We start from the raw sequence: 21,991 nt of genomic DNA on the forward strand, positions 1-21,991 counted from the left end.
CAACTTATCGTAGTGTCACAAATACAAATTATTTCAGGCTTTAGCTTTTGCTATCTCAAACGTCTGAAAGAAACTTTCCATTTTATTCCGCAGATCCTCATAAGGTAGCTATTACCACACTGATTCAGTCCTGGCTTGACTATGCTAATTCTTGCTACCTTGCTTTACCCAAAAATCGAATCAGAATACTACACTGGATACAAAAGGCAGCTACTCGCATTGCGACCAAGACTCACTCTAGGGAGCATATTACACTCATTCTGAAACAGCTTCATTGACTGCCCAATGCTAAAATAATTTAAATCTTCAGTCATTGTCCACAAGGTCATTTACAACGGTATTCAATCTTTTTTGGCTAAGAAATTTTCCATTTTTTCCCGGATATGCTATTTGCATTAATGAGATAAATACCACTGAGTTGCCCCTAAAATCATATTTATTTCCTATAGGAGAATAGCTTTTTTTCTTTCCCGCAGTCAAGGAATGCAATTTGTTGCCAATCAAGCTCCGCACCCAACCTTCCTTAGTTTGGTTTCAAATGGAACATAAAACCTTACTGTTTAAGGCATTTAAGACACAGTAGCTCTTCAATGACATTAGGGTTCAGTTTAGCGCCAAGAAGCTTCAGTGTTTGTGCACTTTAAAAATACCTTAAATACAATCATGATGGGATAGCCCTCTATAGCCACTGGCTTTCTGCCCAATGATTGACTCAACCCAAAGGACTGCCAATCAGCATTTGGACTGCCGGGCAGTCTGAGTAATGGCATTCCTTCTGCATATTTTTATGGTGTGGCTTGACAGCGCTGCTTTGCTAGACAATTATGTGAGAATCACCAAGCGGGGGGATTCGGCTCTACCACATGATGTGAGCAAGAGTACAAATATTGAATGGGCAGAAGTTGTGCGCTTCTACAAAAAAAGTGCTTACCCTCCACACAGTTGTAGTCTATTTTTTACCCAGCTGCCTAACCTTGGACTTTCAGGGACATACGCTTGATACAGTGAAGCTATTAAAGTGTTTTAGATAATTTGATAGTTTTTTTTTTTTGCAAAAACAATTTTTATTGCATTACTCAGACACAGTTCACATCCACAATGTTCATCTGGCCAGTGGCCGCCATCCGCATATAAAACCACGTCCAAGTACAATCTGGGCCACTTCCACCTACCAATGCGCTGTCCCCAAACCCTCCCCTGAACGAATACTTCCCCCCCTCACCCACATGTCAGTGTGCCGAGATGACAACTACCAGGATAAACCTCTCTCAGAAGTAGCCGTGTTAGGAGCCACGAGCCACCCCCCACCACCACAGACAGGCCCTAGATAATTTGATAGTTAATGGTGTTTTTCTCTGGCAGCAGCACAGGCGGGAGGAGGGCAGTCATTGACCTACACAGGTTTGCAGTTAGGCTTGACAGTGCAACCGTCACCTAACCTTTTAAACGACACTAATATTGTTCTACAGTGCTTTGCTTCCCCACAAACACATATCCATTCCCACGGTATCTACTTGTAATCCTTCACAATACCATACAACATTCCTTTAAAGCCAGACCTGTTGGCATTGCCAATGCTTGTTAGCTACGTGCTTGGAAGGGAAAACACGGGGGCATATTATTCTCGTGCGTTAGCACATTAAAGATAGGCGTATCGGCTTTCCTATGCGTGTTTCTAAAGATTAGTAATGCATAAGTAATTCCAAATTATTACCTAATTTCTACCCTGCACCGCATTTAATGGATTTTGACCATTTTGTTACTTTCCTAAGAACTTGTTTTTAATACAATGTTTGCCACGGTTTCTGTATCCCTCACATAAAAATCTCATGATATATAATGTAATGGGACGCATGACGGCGAGTTCAGTAGGATGAAGTGGGGGAGAAGGTCCTATGGTGTTTTGAACTTGTGACCTCCAGGTCGCAGACAGTTCAGCAGATCGGATCGTAAGGCCGTCATCTAATTACACACACCAGCCAATGCAGAAGTGGTGCTACAGGGAGGGTAAAGCAGTTTACGACAGCAGTCCTTTCCATGGCAACATACGACGATACTGGCAGGTAAACATCAGTTGTGTTTTTTATGACTGCATCGAGCAAGCAAAAGGCGAGTCCGCTTTCGTGGGAGAAAAAAAAATACACCTCTTTAAATTTAAAACTGTAAAATCAGTGGGGCGAGAACATTTCGACGTTATGGACGGCTTATCAAGCCAAAGTATTTACAATGTGTGTGAGCTTGTCTCGGTGCTCTCGAACTAGTGTCCCCTTGGCACTGTTCTGCCTTGATTTCTGGGTCCCACCAGGAACAGAAAAGTGTACACTATTACAAGACTTCCTTATTGGGAGCATGCTGGGATAAGTTCAAAGTGAACTTAAGGAGTTGCTCAACTAAATCAGTCGTTTGCAAAAGGAGCACGGATCCTTTTAAACGCCTTCCCTGAAAGTACAAAGGTTGAACTAGAGGGAAGTGCAGTCCAGTCCACACCATTGCTTATTTGCATTATAAAGGACAACGCATTTAAAACTGAGGATATTACCGGCGAACAAGGAAAAAATCTTTTCCACAGTAAGTACAAAATGTGTTATCAATCGCAAGGATACTGTTTTTTATTTTAATTGTGCGTCACCAACAAAAAACAACGAAGTTTAAGAGCGACGTAGCAGACTTCCGCAATCTGCAAATGAGAGCAGGAACCCAGTGTGTGTTGATATTTAGCAGAGATTACGGATTGTACTGAAACGCACACTTTAAAAACACAAATCGTTTATCCAGGGTAGATGCTTAAACCTGCGTACGATTATATGCGAATCTGCCAGACCAATCACATCTACCCCAATGTCAAACGGAGGGGCAGGAAATGCATTTCTTAATATGAAAAATATGGGCTTGTTTGCAGTTTTGCTCATCTTGGTTTCTTGACTAGCAAGTTACCAAGATTAAATATACAGTGCTTTTAGTTTATTCTGATATAAACTAGGCAATTTTCACTTTCTAAAACTAATTTTTTGCAACCTGAGAATATAAAGCGTTCCTTAAATTCGGGAAGAACAAAGAAAGGAATGACATTTTTTAACGTCATACAACTACACTGGAGTCACGTCCCATGGAAACACGCATAGTATAATTGCACAATCGTAACGCTCATGGAAGCCAGGTTCACAGCATTGTCGGGGCCTGGGTCGGATAACTCAATTTTGATAAGAAATTAGAAAGAATGTCACGTAGGACAGAAGCGTGACGGGCTTATCTACTTGCAATATATACGCAATTTTAAGAATAGACAATTATGTTAATTTTATTGCATTACTCTGCCCTTGTCCCCTCAGCACCACTCACACTCATCTGTCTATGCACTGCCATCTCTGTTTACTGCCACTAGATATATGCAATTTCAAAGTTTTCAGTGAAAATAGCACCAAAAAGCACAAAAAGCCAACTGGGGTTATCTGGTCGCGCTGACCATGACAAAGTCACAAGTTCAAGCCGACCGTGACGGAGTGCAGGCCAGGTATAGCACTGAGTTCGGTCCGCTGGACAGTGTACCTGGTTTCACTAGGACTAAAGTGTGAGGTCCTGCGCCACGCTGTATCAGATACGATGAGGTCACCCATCAGGACCTGCAAAGTGAGGTTATGCGTTGAAATCCGCTGCGCCGGTGCCGATGAAACCACTGATCAGGAGCGGCAAGGTGCTGCGATGCGAGGTCCTGTGTTGAGATGAGTCATGCTGCATTGGTTCCGATGAGGTTGCAGATCAGGGGCTGCCATGCAAGGTCCTGCGTTGCTGTCGGTTCTAAGGGAACCCATAGTTGGGCCAGGAGGAGTACACTCTGATGCCAGCCATGGGTCTAGGACCTGGGGAGGCACCTCTTGGGGATTAGGACTCACTCCAGCAGAGGCCAGCAGCAGGGTACACGCAGGTTCAGTTGAGTCTCTCTGGTGGTTCTGGGTTCAAGAAGCAGGTCCAATCTTCCTTCTTCAGACAGGAAGCAGTCCGTATTGCAGCAGGGCAGTCCTTCCAGCAGTAGGTCAATCCTTCTTCTGAATCTTCCACAGGCCCAGAAGTGATCTGAAGAGTTGATCTATTTATACCTGGTGCCACCTTTGAATTGGGAGAAACTTCTAGACTTCCCAAACACATGGTCTGGAATTTCCTTCCCTCCCTTGCCCTGACCCCAGTGAGTCTGGAGTCACAAAAGGATAGTGTGAAGTTCAGCTCCTTTGAAGTCCAAGTGTGGTAGTTGACAACGCTGCCCCTACCATCAGGTCAGCATGACCTATCCTGCCAACATCTAGTCAAAGTGTGGGCGGTAAACGCCACTCCTCCGACGGAGTTTATGGAGATTTGCCCACTCCATTTGGAGTGCAAAGTATGTCAAAAACTCTGCCAACTGCTGCCTGGCAGAGTTTATTCGCACGCAGCTTTCCAACGTTAAGTTGGTGAGCAAAAAAAGCAAGTGCTATTCTGCCTTCCGGCGAGATTTCTCAACACGAGCAGTCACAGCAGGTCGCTATCACTTGCATTGAGAAAGCTTCAACTGGCGTTGCGAAAGTTGTCCTTGAGTAGAAAATCTACCAGAGCGGCAGAAAGAAGCAGCGCCCTCTGGCGCGCCCCGTGGCGCCGTTCACGCTGATTTTACAGCTTGGGACAAGCTCCCGGTACAAAAAATCAGCGCAAGTAGAACAATGTACTGGAATCCTGCCGCTCATGGAATAGGTAGGCCTTGCAATTGTGAAACACAAATTAGTTTTTTCACTACAAGGGTATGTAAAACTTCAAAGTACATGCCCAACTTTTTAAATACAATGCATCCTGCCATACGGGCTGTTTCGGGCCTACCCTAGGGGTGACATATGTATTAAAAGAAGTGTTTAGGCGTGACAAAAGGTTTATTTTGTCAGGTCGAACTGGCAGTTTAAAACTGCACACAGGCTACAATGGGAGGCCTGAGATATGTTTTAAAAGGCTACTGTAGTGGGTGGCACAATGAGTGCTGTAAGTCCACTGGAAGTATTTAATGTACATCTCTGGCTACATGCAGTGCCAAATACTAGGGGCCCGATTCACAGAACTAACTTAAGACAAAATCCTAAACTTACTACCATTTTGGTATTCACAGAAGGCATTTACTCATTTTGGTATTCACAGAAGTTAGGAGTCCTAACTTTAGGACTCCTAAATGCCTTCTGTGAATACCGAAAGTCTTAAAATTAGGATTTTTCTCAGTTTAGTAGTCGTATAGTTAGGACTCCTAACTTTAGGACTCCTAAATGCCTTCTGTGAATACCGAAAGTCTTAAAATTAGGATTTATCTCAATTTAGTAGTAGTAAAGTTAGGACTCCTAACTTTAGGACTCCTAAATGCCTTCTGTGAATACCGAAAGCCTTAAAATTAGGATTTTTCTCAGTTTAGTAGTAATATAGTTAGGACTCCTAACTTTAGGACTCCTAAATGCCTTCTGTGAATACCGAAAATCTTAAAATTAGGATTTTTCTCAATTTAGTAGTAGTAAAGTTAGGACTCCTAACTTTAGGACTCCTAAATGCCTTCTGTGAATACCGAAAGCCTGAAAATTAGGATTTTTCTCAGTTTAGTAGTAGTAAAGTTAGGAGTCCTAACTTTAGGACTCCTAAACTGAGAAAACTCCTAATTTTAAGACGTTTGGTATTCACAGAAGGCATTTAGGAGTCCTAAAGTTAGGACTCCTAACTTCTGTGAATACCTAAGTGAGTAAGTATCTTCTGTGAATACCAAAATGAGTAAGTGCCTTCTGTGAATACGAAAATGGTAGTAAGTTTAGGATTTTGTCTTAAGTTAGTTCTGTGAATCGGGCCCTAGGGATTTCTAAGCAAATTGCATGTACCAATAAGGTGTAGGCCAAATGTACCAGGTTTTAGAGAGAGCACAGGCACTTTAGCACTGTTAGCAGTGCTAAAGTGCACAGAGTCCTAAAGTCAACAAAGACAAATTCAGGACAACTGGAGTGGGGAAGGCAGTTGGGGCACCACCACCCAAGAGTGCCCGGTCTAACAATGCCAAGGATGCCCTCTATAAACCATGTGTGCCCCACTGGCCAAAAACTACCTCCAGCATGTCAGGGCTAGCAGCACACTTACATGCAATGCACGCACGCACACACACACGCACTTTGCCATTCTCACAATCCCATGCATTCACTCTCACATATTTTCACACACTCACGCATACACTCCTACATGCGCTCTGAAGGAAATCCTTTGGCATGCGACAAAAGTGAGAGTAACAACTCACCCCATATTCCCTAGTTGGAATCCTCTCAGGGGCTTCTTTGGAAAGTAAAGTTTGCACCTCTTGCATGAGGCTAGACAGGTGCTCCTCTGGCAGTCATTCGGTTGTGTGAGGAAGGTATAGCAAGGCAGAAAGCAAAATTGGGGCATAGTCCTGCTGAACAATTTAGAGGACCTGTCTGTCAGATGTGATAGATTGCCACTCTGGAAGAATGTACTGGATCCTCCCTCCTACAGGATGGTTGTGCGTCACTAATGGCAAGCTAAAGGGTCTTGGAGGATGTTGTGGCAAGAAAGGGGACTAGAAAGACTGATATCCATGACAACCTGCATGTTGCCTGCCAGATCCACGTTCCAACCACAAAATGACTAGGGTGACTTGAGAGGAGGCTGGGGTGACTAGCGTTGTCTGTATGGCAAGAACCTGGAGTAGTCTTGAAATTACCTGAGCTGGTGGGGAAAAGGTTTGGCATGGGTTGAATGACTCAGAATGTTCTGTGGCCCTTCTTTCCTTAAAGCATTCTAAGGCAGAATCAGCTTTTTTTGCCAAACAGACATGAGCCTTTGAAAGGCATATTCATAAGAAAGGTCTGCACATTTCCAAAGAAATCGGTGGCTCAGATCCACACATGGTGATGGAGCACCACACTGGCACCAACTGCTTGCCACTGACAATCCGTAGTATCAAGGCCAGAATGAATCATGTATTTGGCTGCATCCTGACCATCTTGAATAGTCTTAGCCAAGAAGGCTTTAAGTTCTTCAGGGACAGCCAACAAGATCTTACTGGCCTTGTCCCAGTGGGCATGCCTATACTCACTCAATAAGTAAACAGCATTTACTGACCTCAATTCTAAGCTAGCCAAAGAGAACATTCATTTTCCGAATGCCTCAATCCTTTTCCACTCCCTGTTCAGGAGTCTTTGGGAATAAACTGCAGTTCACCTTGCTGGTGGAAGCATGGATCACAAGATTCACTGCAGTAGGAGCTGGTCTATGGCGTCTGTTCACATGCTTACTAACCAACGGGCAAGAATAGGGGTTGATCCAAGTGTCCATTAAGGTGTTACTAAGGGCTTCATTGAACGGAAGCGAGGGTTCAGATGCGGCTGGCCCAGGTCACCCAGGTTGCAAAACTTCTGTAAGGACATTTATCTTGACATTAAATTAAGGCATCTTGAGGTCCAGGACCTCAGCCACTCGTTGAATTACCACAGCAAAGGAAGCAATCTCTTCTGTCGGGGGCCCCATAGGCAAATTCAACTGTGTGGCCCACAGGCCTCCTGTAAGTACATGTAAAGACTGTCATCAGCTTAATGGAGGGGGTAAATCATCCCCATCCCCACCACTGTCATCTCAGAGTGGTGCTAAACTCTGGTCAGAGTCAGAGCCAAAGAGACAATGGAGCCTCTGAGGTCAACTCTGTGATAGCAGAAGCATAGGATCAGACTCAAGCTGTATGGGGACCAGGTGAGCTATAGCAGATTTGAAGTGACACCTCGGTTGGTGTCGAGCCGCTTCTAATTTCGGGACAAGCATTGCAGTCAATACCAAATTCTCTTCCGGTGTCAGCAGCATTGGTCTCAGTGAGGGAATGATTGACAGGGGTTTCGGAGCCAGGGTGAAGTCCTTGCTGAACGCATGAAAGGTCCAAAGATGCTCAGTATGGATCTGCCAGTGGGAATCCAACGGAGGGCCCGTCTAGATCCTTGGGGCCTGAAAGCGTGTCCAAGGGAGACGGAAGAGTGCCAAAGATACACAGCATGGCATCTTTAAAAGCCTTGACCTGCTGAGGCACCACAGAAGGCTCAGCAAATTCGGGATGCATCAGATTAATTGCAGGATCAGCTCCTTAATCAGGTCAGGAGCGAGATTGTTGGTCACCTTTACGCTGCTTGTACCTTTTCTTTTGATCGAGAGTGGCAGCATGGGATTGAGTCCCACTTTGCTTTCTTATGTTTCCACTTACACTTCGGTGGACTTGACGGTGAAAAAGACTCCATGCAGGAGTGGCAACGGGAGTGTGTTTGCATCCTCGACTTGAAGTGAGAGTGAGACTTATGCAAGGCCCATGACTACTTCTTATGTTCAGCAACGTATAGTTTCAAGCTCCCAGATAGCCACAATAGGATTTTATTGCTATCTACAAGTTTGACATACTTTCATTGCCCACAAGATCAAGTTGGACAATACTCTGGACTATATCCTAACCGAAGCTAGACTGCTCATGGATGAATTGTCTGATGGCATCATCTCAAAACATATTCTATGCTCCTATGTAACATGCTGAAACACCTTGAATGTATTAGGGAAAGCTGGTGGGGAAACCTAAGTAAGCAATAGGACGAGAACTCTTCCAATGCAGGGAGAAAGCCATAGATTCTAGTTTGAAGGTGATACACCATATAAATATTACAAAGGATCTACTATCAAAGACTGGGGTTGTACTCCATGGTGAGCAACAGAGAGAAGTGAATTTTCTTTGACCAATCCGGGCTGTGATGTAACCTGAACATTTTTAGACTAAGCAAATTGATGGTTGCTATGGGAAATCCAACTTTTCTTGCGTAGTGTCCCCGGATTTTTCTCATTGTGCTGAACCCTATATTGTTTCTGGCTTGACAGCTCTGTGTACTTTACCCCTGCTAAGCAATAGGAAAGTGCCTGTGCTCCACCTTGAAACATTGTCGACTTGGCATATTTAACTTACCTGTAAGTTCCTAGTATATGGTACAAAAATTACCCACAGCTTGTAAGTTAAATGACAGTATAGTGGACTGCAGCACCGATTGTGCCGCCTACTACAGTGGCAGTGTTAACATGGCTTTAGGCCTACATTTGTAGCATGACTGCAATAGAGTACAAACTGCAATTCAACAAGGCAAAATAAACCAATTTAACAGGCCAAAATCTCCCTTTTAAATATTAATAAGTCACTCCTGCAGGTCTTGTAGTCCACAAGACAGGGTGCATCGTGTTTAAAAGTAGGACACATAGAAATTTAATGTAACGTCTTTATAGTGACGAGCACCCAACACTTTTCTTTTTTTACTGTGCCAGGCCTAGCTGTCCTATGTAGAGTACAAATTACAATTCTAACACTGTTTTTGGGAATGGAACTAGCTAGAAAAATAATTAAACAACTATTTTTGATAGTTATTAAAAATCCACTTCAATGGTGAAGTTGAATTGTAAATAAATATGAAAGGAAAGTAACTTCAAGAAAGGTTCCTTGAGGCTAAATTTGCATTTGTTCTCCCACTTATGCCAGCCAATAATTAGCATCTGAATTGATGTAAACACGTTGGGAAGTAGTTCCTATGAGTTAGCAATAGGCTGTCCCAATGAGCAGACAGTACTCCACTGAGCCTGAGAGAATATGCAGGGTGGAGCTGTGAGCAGACTTTTTGGCGTTAATCAAATCCTGCTTGAATTTCATGACATGCCTGCTGGGTGTGCTTATATCACCTTGGGGCACACTTAAAAGGAAGGGGAACAGGATGACAAAACAATTCTTGTGAATCCACTGTCTGGTGGCTGAAAATCCTACTTTTGTTCTACCAGATATCTGTTTCTGGGTTTTACATACAACACTGGGGGTGCACTTAAAAGGAAGGGAAACTGTATGGCAAAAAATGTTTGCGTATCCACTATCTGGTTGCTGGAAAACACTACTTTTGTTCCACCAGGCTTCTGTCTCTGGGTTTATTGTGGGTACAGTGACTACACCAAATGAGATATTAGTGTTAGATGTGGGAGGACACTCGAATTACCAAAGTACACTTCCCACACGCACTCCGAGACCTTAGAGCCCAGATTTATTGTGACCGTAGTCTTTCGTCATCTTGAAAATGTCCAAAGTGGGCAGGGTTGTCCCAAGGAACGTTTACCCCATTGGTAAGGGCATGCCCAATAGTCATTCCCACCCATTACTTTGGGCCATGCATTAATTTGGCACCCACTTCTGAACACCCCTGGACCTCAGGAAGATCAGAAGAGGACTGAACCTACTGTCTGAGACCTGTCAAGAGCCCTGAAGGACTGAGCCTGCTCTCTTTTGTGCCAGGACAAAGAAGTTGAATCCAAGGGTAATAAGTCTGACCTCCTGTTAAAGCTACAGGGAGCTACTAGAGGTCATTCCCTGCAACTGGACCTGGACTGGACCAAATGGTTGTTCTCTACCTGAAACCCTGAGTGTCCAAGTGCCTTCCCTGTGACACTTTAGGAGTCTACTCCTGTGGATTGTGGCTTAAAGGACTAAAGCCAGAATGTAAAATCTTTGAAAAGGATGGACCTGGTTGGTGTATCCAACCCGTGCTCCATCACGGTTAGTGTCAAATTGCACCTTGGCTCTGGTCTACCATAACCATTGAATATCATTGGCACTTTATACTTCTTGGCTCTATTCCTCTTTAAAACATTAAAAATTCATATCTCCGGTTGCCCTTAAGGGAGTTTTGTCATGGTGGTGTCATTTTGTTTATGAAAGTTTACTCTATGTTTCTAACTCTGTTTGGGACTTTTCGTGTTTTGAATTTCATCTTTATTACTGATTTGGTACTGCAAAAATACTTACACATTGCACTAAGCTAAGCATGTTTGCTCTGCGCCATTGGGGGCTGACCTATAGTTTATTTAGTGACTTTAGTGGTTCACCCTGACAAAGGTTGATTACCCCTTGAGGTGAGTAATCACCAACCCAGTTAATAATCCAATTTCTTACAGTTTTTATATGACTGAATTTCCTGGTGACCATCGGTTTGGCACTTGTGGAAATCTGAGATAAAGCTGACCTGTATAGCTATAAACACAATTTACATAATCTGCACTGATGTTGGACAGTAGAAATATTGTCAGGTAATGGGACAGCACTAAGATGATGGATTCAGAAATTTGGAGGAAGGAGATTAATTGGTGTATGAGTACAGAGAAGTCAGCATATTAGAGTTGCAGATACCCTATGAAGTAGGAATAATTTGAGCCTCTTTGATGGAAGCTTAATAGTATGATGGATGTGGGTGTGTTGAAGGGGATGTTGATAATGATGTAGGAGGTTTTGCGAGACACTAGAGAAGCGCAAGTATTTGTTGAAGAAATGCACTGTTCACCCTGAAATATTCGGATTTAGTGACCAGCTTTCTTCTTCCATCTGCTGTCTGTCTTAGTTTGTATTTCTGTTTTTGATTAGGCTGCCATCCTTGCTAACCAGATGCATCTCACTGGTGTTGCTTGCATTATACTGTTATGCTCTTTGAAATAAAAAAATAAAAAACCTGCCACCTGCATATTCTCCGAGGACAACTTATTGTTATACATGAACGAAGTGCTGGTGTATGTCAATTCCACTAATTTGCTTACCTAGTGAAGACTCTGGTAAACATTCCATCTTACATTTTAACTGAACTAAGCCTGAGCTCTTTCTTCTCTTTATCTGTGTTGTCCAACAAACTGTGTCTGAGTTACCTTCTGTTTGTGCCTCTGCATGCTTCAGGTGCCTGGGTATTCAGATCAGAAGGACACGGGATAAAATAGTCAGACTAGGTTCCACATTAGGTGACTGGGCAGAAAGACAAATTTTGGAAAGGATACCCATCTCACTAATAAGAGAGAGAGGCTTAAATAAAATGTTCATCATATTTCAAATCCTTTACTGGTTTCAGAATATTGCCATGGTCATTCCTAGAGAACGGTTTAGAATATTTCCATGGTCATCAAAAGAGACAGGTTTATTTAATCACCAGTATAGTCCTGCACTTGATAGGGCTGGTGAGGCCTTTAAGAAACAAACTCAACACTTGTCTTTTCCCAACTCTGATAAAGGCCTTGCCATGCTTTCCTTCGAGAGGTACTACTGAGCTGCCCAATTATTTTTTTTTCATCCTGGTTCAATAAAGGCAACAGCCCCCACATGCTCCAACTGCACAAGATACACTGGATATTCACTCCCTTCATGCACTGAGGTATTGTTTTCTTAGAAAGATCTCTGGTTATACCTAGCCAGTGGAATCTTTACACTAATGCAAACATCAATTCCTCACCTTGGAATCGCCAACGTACATTCCATGACATGCAGCTATAGAAAAATCTATTTTTCTACCCTTTGCAAATATGGTGAATGTTTTAAAATGTAGTGCTACTTCCAAAACTCCGGCTCTTGACTACAGCTCCAGGATCTGGAGCAACCGCTGTCTCAACCGAACTATGGCATTTCTCCTACATCATTTCTAAAATAGGAACACCTTGTTATGACAACACTGGCCATTTTCTCCCCGAAGCATGCAAGTTGTAGCCCATATGGATGATGGTTTGAAGAGAAATACAGCACTATATTAAATGTTAAGAACCTTGTAGAGATCCATCACAATAACAGGTTAACGGCAAGGGTGACCTTATGGCTGACTCCAATTAATTCACTACGAATGCACTCCTAGAACATACACCACACCTGAAGCAAGATTCAAATGTATTCAGTCAGGTATGTCCAGAAACCGCCCATGGTGCCAATTCTTAACTGGAATTTTCTTCTATGACCCGGAAATGCCCACAGATACATGTGTTACAGTCTAGGGCGAGTAATACCATATTCAATTTTGTGGAACGCACTCTTCAGTAGTCTGTTTTGTTCTGTATTGCGCCTCACATACAATGTAATCTCAAGACTAGACACATATGATTTTCCTTTCTCATGGTTGAGCAACTTAAGCCTGTATGTAGCAACACATATTCCTTCTGTTTGATACATCAACCCCTTAGTGCAGTGGGTCTTAACCTGTGGTCCTAGGGGTCCACGATGCCTACTCAGGGGGTCCGCAACTGCTAAATAATATTAACAAATTAATAAGATGCATATAAATGAAGATGCAAAATGTAAAATTTCAAAACGTTTTCTTAATGTGAAGGAATTTAAAATTGGAGGCTAAAATCAAGTTGGTATCCTCAGACTGATTTGGGGGAGCAGTCAGACAGACGGTTGGTCACAATTGAATTTAGAAAAACCCCAACCTTCCCATTAAAATTAAAATTTCAATTAATTTTTGATATTTGTTTGTGAGTTGCATAAAATATTTCAGCATTTGTGTATTTGTTTGATGAATGCCCATTTCCATATTTGTGTGGATTGTTTTGCAGTTCCAATCATTGCAAATGCTTAGATTTGGATCCCCAAATTACTATATTGACTTTGTGGGTGCTCCGCATTCCAATAATGATTCAGTGGCTGGTCTCGGATTACAGTAATGATCAAGTGGGGGTCCACAGAAGTCAAAATGTTGAGATCAGCTGCTTTAGTTCCTTACATTGGCAGTGCGTCCCCACGCCAACTCATTCCAGCAGGCTTCACATGTGATTACAAAAGCTCATGTTATGGAACAGGTTATTGGTTCCAGTCCTGGTATACTTGTGAATATACAGAGTAGTTTCCTAATCTATGTAAACATGACTGTCTTGAACACTACCTTCTGATGTCACTCCTTTATTTATTTCAATTGGTTATTTCGCTACCATCCTACACTCACTGGATTACAAGAAATGGTGCAGTCTCTTAAACATTGTTCACTTCTATAGGAAAATAAATAAATCAAAAAAAAGGAATATGCTACTTACCAGTATGCATCTGTTCTTGGCATGTAGAGCTGCAGATCTATACACTGTGCATAGATTGCCATCTGGTGTTGAGCCCGGATGTTTGCAGTTTGTTTTTCCTCTTGGAAAGTCTTTGGAAGTCACGAGGTCGGTGACTCCTCCTTTGGTTAGTATTGCGCATGGGCTTCGGCTCCATCCTCAGATTGTTTTTCGCCAGCAGGGAAAGATGGAGCGTAGTAATAACAGTAAAGAAACCCATGTGTGTTGTATCTAAATAAGATAGACTGGAACGGATACAGGTAGCCGGAGAGGCGGGTGGGCATGTATAGATCTGCAGCTCTACATGCCAAGAACAGATGCATACTGGTAAGTAGCATATTCCGTTCGAGGCATATGAGCTGCAGATTATACACTGTGCATAGACTATATAGCAGTACCCAACCCTAGCGGCGACCACCGGCATCCGTTGCAGTTGTTTGGAACAGTGTTTTTAGTACAGCCTGGCCCACACTAGCTTGTTGCTTGGTTTGCACATCTACACAGTAATGTTTTGTGAAAGTGTGCGGTGTTGACCATGTCGCTGCTTTGCAGATGTCATCTAATGGTATGTTCCCTAGAAAAGCCATAGAAGCCCCTATCTTCCTTGTAGAGTGGGCTTTAGGGGGAACAGATAGCGTTCGTTTTGCCTTGTGGTAGCAAATCTGTATGCGTTTTACAATCCACCTAGCTTTCCCTGATTTAGAAATAGGGTTGCCTTTATGTGGTGGAGAGAAAGAGACAAATAGCTGTTTGGTTTTTCTGAAAGGTTGTGTTCTTTGGATGTAGTAAAGTAAGGCCCTTTTAACATCCAGTGTGTGTAAAGCCCTTTCCGCAATGGTTTGAGGTTGTGAGAAAAAGACTGGTAATTCTACCGACTGGTTGAGATGGAAGGGAGAAATGACTTTGGGTAGGAATTTTGGGTTGGTGCGGAGTACAACCTTGTTCTGATGCATTTGGAGAAAAGGTTCCTGTATAGTGAGTGCTTGTATTTCACTAACTCTTCTAAGGGAAGTGATAGCCACTAGAAAAGCTGTTTTCCATGTGAGAAATTGCAGCTCACATTTATGTAATGGTTCAAAAGGCGGTCCCATTGCCTTGTGAGAACTATATTCAAGTTCCAGACAGGTGAGGGTGGTACTCTGGGTAGAATTACTCTTTTGAGGCCTTCCATAAACGCTTTGATGGCAGGCACCCTGAAAAGCGATAGGTGCTGCCTGTTCTGTAAGTAAGCAGCAATTGCAGCGAGGTGTAACCGAATGGATGTATATGCTAGGTTACACCTTTGTAGATGGAGCAAGTAACAGATGATGTGCTGTATGGACACATTTAGAGAGTTGATTGTGTTGTTATGGTAGTAAACAACAAATCTTTTCCACTTTGCAGCATAGCATGCCCTAGTAGTAGGGCGTCTAGCTTCTCTGATAATATTCATGCAATCAGGGGGAAGGTTAATGTATCCGAATTCTAGGACCTCAGGAGCCAGATCGCAAGGTTGAGCTGAGCTGGGTCCGGGTGCCTGATCTCTCCATGGTTCTGGGTTAGGAGGCATGGTGAGAGGTGTAACTTTTGGTGTGGTACTACCGAGAGTTCCAGTAGTGTGGTGTACCACGGTTGTGTGGCCCATGTTGGAGCTACCAGGATGAGCGTGAGGGAATGCTGTTGTAGCTTTCACACCACTAATGGAATTAGTGGGAGAGGTGGAAAAGCGTATGCAAATTTGTCTGACCAGTTCATCCATATCGCATTGCCTTTGGACAATGGGTGTGGATTTCTGGCGGCGAACCTTGGCCATTTTTTGTTTTCGTGGGTGGCAAAGAGGTCTATCCGAGGATGCCCCCACTTCTGAAAGAATGGGTGAAGAACCTGTGGGTGAAGTTCCCATTCGTGGATCTGTTGCGTTTGTCTGCTGAGCAGATCTGCCACGGTGTTTTGGACTCCTGGGACGTGTTGGGCCAGGAGAAAATTTTTCTGCGGAATTGCCCATCTCCATATGCTCTGTGCTAATTGAGAGAGCTGTGGAGAGTGTGTGCCCCCCTGCTTTTGAATGTAGTACATGGCAGTCATGTTGTCTGTGCGAATGAGGACTGCCTTGCCTGAAATCTGCGTCTGGAAGGATTTTAGGGCTAGGAAGATTGGTAGTAACTCCAAGTGGTTGATGTGGAGTAACTTCTATTGCGGCGTCCATGTGCCCTGTACTGTGAGATGTAACAGATGAGCTCCCCAGCCGGAGAGCGATGCATCTGTTGTTAGGGTTATTTGTGGAACTGGGTCCAGGAACGGTCGACCTTTGGAAAGGTTTGTGGTGTTCCACCACTGTAGAGAGCGATGGGTGCGACCGTCCACCAACACCAGATCTGTCAGTTGCCCCTGGGCCTGGTTCCACTGGCGCGCTAAGCACTCTTGGAGTGGACGCATCTGGAGTCTTGCATGAGGCACTCTGAAAACGCAAGAGGCCATCATCCCTATAAGTTGCATAAACACTCTTGCTGGGAGAGAGTGTTGAAGTATGAATTTTTGACGCAGAGCCTGTATGTTTGCAATCCTTGCAGGATTGGGATAGGCTATGGCTTTTCAGGTGTCTATGGTGGCACCGAGGTATTGTTTTGTGTGTGATGGTACCAGGTGGGACTTTTGGTGGTTCACCGTGAAACCTAGCTGGTGAAGTAGTTGGATTGTAGCGGCGGTGTGATGCACACATTGGTCGTAGGACGTGGCTTTTATTAGCCAATCGTCCAAATATGGGAAGACGTGAATGTGCTGTCTTCTGAGGTGTGCCGCCACTACTGCTAGGCACTTGGTGAATACCCTTGGTGCTGTTGTGACCCCGAACGGGAGCACCTTGAACTGGTAGTGTTGCCCATCCACTACAAACCTGAGGTACTTTCTGTGAGCATGGTGTACTGGGATGTGAAAGTATGCGTCTTTCAAGTCCAATGTGGTGAGAAAGTCGTTGTGGGAGAGGAGTGGAAGAACCTGTTGAAGGGTTACCATGTGAAAATGGTCTGAATGTATGTAAGTGTTTAGAGGTCTGAGATCTAGAATAGGTCGTAGAGTCTCGTCTCTTTTTGGAATCAGGAAGTACAGGGAGTAGACCCCTAAATTTTGCTGATTGATGGGGACTTGCTCTATGGCTTGTTTTTGCAGGAGGGAGATTACTTCCCGTTTTAATAACGTGGCATGTTCTTGTTACATTGGGCGTTGCCTGGGTGGAATGTTTGGGGGGGTAGATGTTAATTCTAGGAAGTACCCTGAATGAATAATTTGGGTCACCCATCTGTCTGAGGTGATGGTCTCCCAGACGTGAAGGAAATTTTGTATTCTGCCCCCGACCGGAGTGGAATGGTCTGGAGGGAGCGGGGGAAAGTCATTGGGTAGGCGGTGTGGCAGAGCGGGCGGTATTTGTCTTGTCTCTGCCTTTATTATTATTGCCTCTGTAGCCGCCTCTTTGATAACCCCTTGTGAAGGTAGACTGAGGAGGGGATTTGTAGGACGTGGATGCGCTATCTGAGGAGTAGCCTCTACCCGTGCCCCGAAAGGAAGAGCGGCGAAAGGAGGTCCTAGGAGTGTGTGACTGTAGAGCTCCCATGGATTTCGCCGTATCAGTGTCTTTCTTCATCTTCTCGAGGGCTTCATCAACTTTTGGACCAAATAAATGTTGTTGATCGAATGGGTGGTTCAATATGGAGGCTTGCACCTCAGGTTTAGAACCTGAAACTCTTAGCCAGGCGTGGCGACGGAGGAGGACACTGGTGTTTATGGCCCTGGAGGCTGTATCTGCCGCATCTAGGGCACATCGTATAGAGGTATTAGTTATAGTTTTTCCCTCTTGAATCAATTCATTAGCCCTATTTCTGTATTTTTCAGGGAGATGGTGCATGATGGTCTCTAACTCATCATAATGCGCTCTGTCGTATCTGGCCAATAGCGCTTAAGTGTTGGCGATACGCCATATATTGGCTGCTTGTGATGCAGTGCGCTTCCCTGAGGCGTCTAGGAGCTTGGACTCTTTGTCAGGTGGTGGTGCTTCGCCTGACGCCTGAGAATTTGAATGCTTCCTAGCTGTAGATACCACTAAGGAATCCAGTGGTGCAGGGCCTTTAATGTATGAAGGATCTGTGGGGGCGGCTTTATATTTTTTCTCTATACGTGGGTTTAGGACCCTAGCCCTGACTGGGTCTTTAAAAACCTCTGGTGCATGTTTGATTTGTCCTTTTAGCATAGGTAGTATAGCAGTAGACCTATGTGCAGTATCGAAGGTGTCTAGGAGAAAATCTTCCTCTACTGGGTCAGTATGTAGCTCTACCCCGTGATAATGTGCCGCCCTCTGTAGTAGGTGGTGAAAACCTAACGAGTCTTCTGGTGGGGATGGCCTGGATGGATAAACGTCATCCTGTGGGACATCTGGGATGTCCGGATTGTTATAGTCATCCCATGGGTCTGGGGATCCAGTAGGGGTGGGGTCTTGTGGCACATCTGCTGGATCGTAGTAAGGGTCCCCTTGATCATCATGGTCTGGAGACAGGGTCGGAGAGCGATGAGGCAGGGGTGGAGAAGGTGGAGGTGGGGAAGGTGGGGAAGGTGGAGGGGGTGGAGGAGGTGGGGAAGGCACTCTGAAAGGGGAGGTAGCAGTGTCTTACCTCTTTGGAGGTGAAGGTGGAGCTGGTTTGTCCAAATGTCTCTTTTTGGAAGACAGTGTCAAATGTCCAGTTTTTGGATCCTTGGTAAGTGTCTTTTGCATAGGATCCGGTGTGAAAGTTCTTGCGACACTGGTTGTTCGGTCGGCGCCGAGGTTTTCTGGGCCGACGGCTTTTTAGGCTTGTCTGAGCCGTGCTTTTTCGGGACGTCCGATTTTTTGTTCGGTGCCGAGAGAGGCTTCAGCGCGGGAGTGTCGGCACAGAGGGCCTTATGATGTTTGGTCGGCACCAAGAGGGTGGGTTTCGACACCGAGGGCTTTGGTGCTGAGCTCGGTGTGGAGGTGGAGGCCGATTTTTTCTTCGGTGCCGAAGGGTGTTTTTCGGCACCGCTGGTAGGCTGGCTCGAGCCCGAGCTGCCGGAAGGCTTAGTAGGCTTCTTTACCGGGCCCGAAGGTGGGGTGTTAGAAGCAGTGTCCTTGGTCTTGCCTAGGCTCGAAGGTGAAGGCGTGACCGAAGCCTTTTTGTGTATCGGCGCGGGTGTGGGAGGGGGTATAGTACTCACGACCCTCTGCGCCGGGGTGATGTCCTCCACATCTGAGTCGTCGGCCTCGGAAGCACTGACGAGGTCGTCGTCATCTTCTTCGATGTTCTGCTGTCCCGGAGCTTTGACGTCGTCTCCGAAGATGTCGACTGGAGCGGAGGTCGAGGAGTGCGCCATGTTGTGTCTGGCCCTTCGATCTCAAATAGTCTTTTTCGATCTAAAAGACTTGCAGGCGGGACAGTCTTGAGCCTCATGTTCAGGGGAGAGGCAGAGGTTGCACACCTCATGAAGATCGGTGTGGGGGAATTTGGACCCACATCGAGGGCACTTCTTGAAGGGAGTTCTTTCCATCACCCGAGACCGGAGCCGGGATAGGCCCGAAGGCCGCCGTCGACGGCGGGAATCGAAGAAGTGTCGAAGAGAAGGTGATTAAGATGATTTATTATCTGAAGAATCTCGATGAGCGAGGATTTTGCGTCGATCGTTGAACTGGAAAAGTTCGGAACCGGAGCGCGAAGTATTACATCCGAGCCCGATGGCGGAAAAAAACAATCTGAGGATGGAGCCGAAGCCCATGCGCAATACTAACCAAAGGAGGAGTCACCTACCTCGTGACTTCCAAAGACTTTCCAAGAGGAAAAACAAACTGCAAACATCCGGGCCCAACACCAGATGGCGATCTATGCACAGTGTATAATCTGCAGCTCATATGCCTCGAACATAAATATTTATTTGCAGGACTTTTTAAAGTAAAGTTTAACAACAGTTTTCTGGACAGGCCCAATCAGCGACACTCACTTTACTGTCCTTTTAAACTCAAGTAATCGTCTTGCAATTCAGAAAGCAAAGAAATTACACTTAATTTTTCCAGGAAGTTACAGATTGTTTCAGACATGCAACACAAAGTTCCACAACAACTAATTCAGAAAATAAATCGCTTTACGTGCAGTGCTTGTGGCCACATATTTCTACCTAACAGATTTTACCATAAGACAATTCGGTGGGAATGGTTTTTCTAATGTGATTTAAACCTGTGTGCCTGTACACCTACATATTCATGCTTTCATTCTATTTTTCCACCTAACTGCGTGGGTAATAGATATACTGGAAGGGTGAACTCACATTCACAATTTATTTTATTTTATTTGTGAAGGGCACACCACAAAATAAATTAGCATTTGGAAATGTTTGTGTCTGCTTAATTGTTTTGAGTGCACGGCGTCTATATATTACCTCTCTGTGCCTATAATGTTGGCACATGTTCTTATAGGAATGTACCTTATGTGTGATTGAAGCATTTCTCTGCGCACACTGTAAAAAAGGCAAATTGGCTTTGATAATGTTCCTTAACCTTTTATTTTTCAGGTCTGATCACTAATGCAACACATATCTCTTTGTCCTAGCCATTTTTCTTTTGCCAATGCAGATATTTCTCTTGCCCAAGTAACCATGATTTATTTTGGCATTTCTGCAGATTCCTAAATATTTGCCTAGGTATGAGCATTCTCTGTACTCTCCTTTGGCATAGGATCTGGTCAAGAGAGGAGACAAAATTGAACAGGGAGATTCTACAGGATAGTCTGATGCTGGAAAGGGCACAAAAGATTCCATGGGTCAAGTTTGTGAAAGAGTTTATGAAAGACTTGGGCCATCCGGAATATTTTACCAACCCGAACTCGCTCATGCTGATTACAAGAAAAAGCCTAAGAAAGGATGCACTATAATTCCTGGATATGTTAATATTATCAGGGGAAATTACGAAGCCAAGTGTCCAGCAACACCAGATGGTCCTTACTACTTTTAGTTTACAGCCATATTTAATATTTGTACCCAGAGTTTTTGATAGGCTCCTATTAATTAGATTCAGATTGGGGACCATATACAGATTTGTTTCTTTCCCAAAAGTGAACGATTGGGCAAGTGAATTACAATTATGTCCAATCGGCTCAATCTTCATTCCACCTAGTCTTATTTTGTACATTTTATATTGAGTTAAGAAAGGCTTGGATAGTTCCACTTTTAAAAAACTGGGGACTGAGGCAATGCCGTTCGACTTTTATCAAGCTTCAGCTTGTAGAAAATGAACATGTAGCCTGGAGGATATCCATGTTTTTAAAACAAGTCCTTCGTCAAAGGAAGAGTATCGCGATTTAAGGGGCGACATTGTCTGGATGTATTGTCATTTTTAATGTTCACCATTCTTATTAATACCATGAAATATATTTTAGGTCTAAAAGTTTTGTTTTTTAATGGACATTGTTTTTTAATCTTAGGTGTAAATTTTTATGAAATCTTTGCATTTCACGTGTGCTTTTTATGATTGTAAAAAGGCAATTGAAATAAAGCTTTTCTTGACTGACTGTACCAGTGTTAGCTCAGTAATCATTACACCCCTGGTATGTGTGTACCCGTTGTTTCCTATCGGGACATGTGTCATGGTTTCCCATTGCTAAGTACTGCATCGATGCCCAACACAGTGGCACTGTGGCAAGTTATATGGCTACTGTGCCCTCTATGTCATACATACCAATATTTCAGCAGTTAACCTTTATTATTATTTGAACTTACTCAATTTATTGATTGACTTTCCATAGAAAAAGTAGTCTGCATACAACGTTATGTGGACAGCAACCTCATTCCCGTGTAAAACGAAATCTGGGTTCAGCAGTGTTAGAAAATACTAGACATCTTTGTGTGGTTGGTGAATAATAAGAACTATTTTCTCTTGTCAGGTTCTACCAATGGACTTCATGAGCCTGATGATCTGGATGATGATATTTTTACCATGCACCATTTGTTTGTCAACAAATACAACAAATGAAACAAATAAAACAGACACATCAACGTCATTGCCAGTAAGTGTTACATTATAGTACAACAGTTTTAAAAATGTTTGCTATTTGTTGATTATAAAATGAATCATATG

The 21,991-nt window shown here is 43.9% G+C and overlaps 2 protein-coding genes across 2 annotated transcripts in view; one reads left to right on the top strand and one right to left on the bottom strand.

Moving 5' to 3' along the window:
* Window positions 1-21,991, bottom strand: part of IFT74 (intraflagellar transport 74) — a 508,298-nt gene that overhangs the window by 305,102 nt on the left and 181,205 nt on the right. The window lies entirely within an intron of this gene.
* LRRC19 (leucine rich repeat containing 19) overlaps window positions 2,256-21,991 on the top strand; it is a 68,031-nt gene continuing 48,295 nt past the window's right edge. The window contains exons 1-2 of the mRNA XM_085641334.1: window positions 2,256-2,568; window positions 21,798-21,920. Of these exons, the coding sequence (XP_085497460.1) occupies window positions 21,807-21,920 (114 nt within the window). The 5' untranslated portion in view covers window positions 2,256-2,568; window positions 21,798-21,806. The remainder of the gene's footprint in view (window positions 2,569-21,797; window positions 21,921-21,991) is intronic.

This window comes from Triturus cristatus, chromosome 2_2 (assembly GCF_964204655.1).
Source record: "Triturus cristatus chromosome 2_2, aTriCri1.1, whole genome shotgun sequence".
Lineage (NCBI taxonomy): Eukaryota > Metazoa > Chordata > Amphibia > Caudata > Salamandridae > Triturus > Triturus cristatus.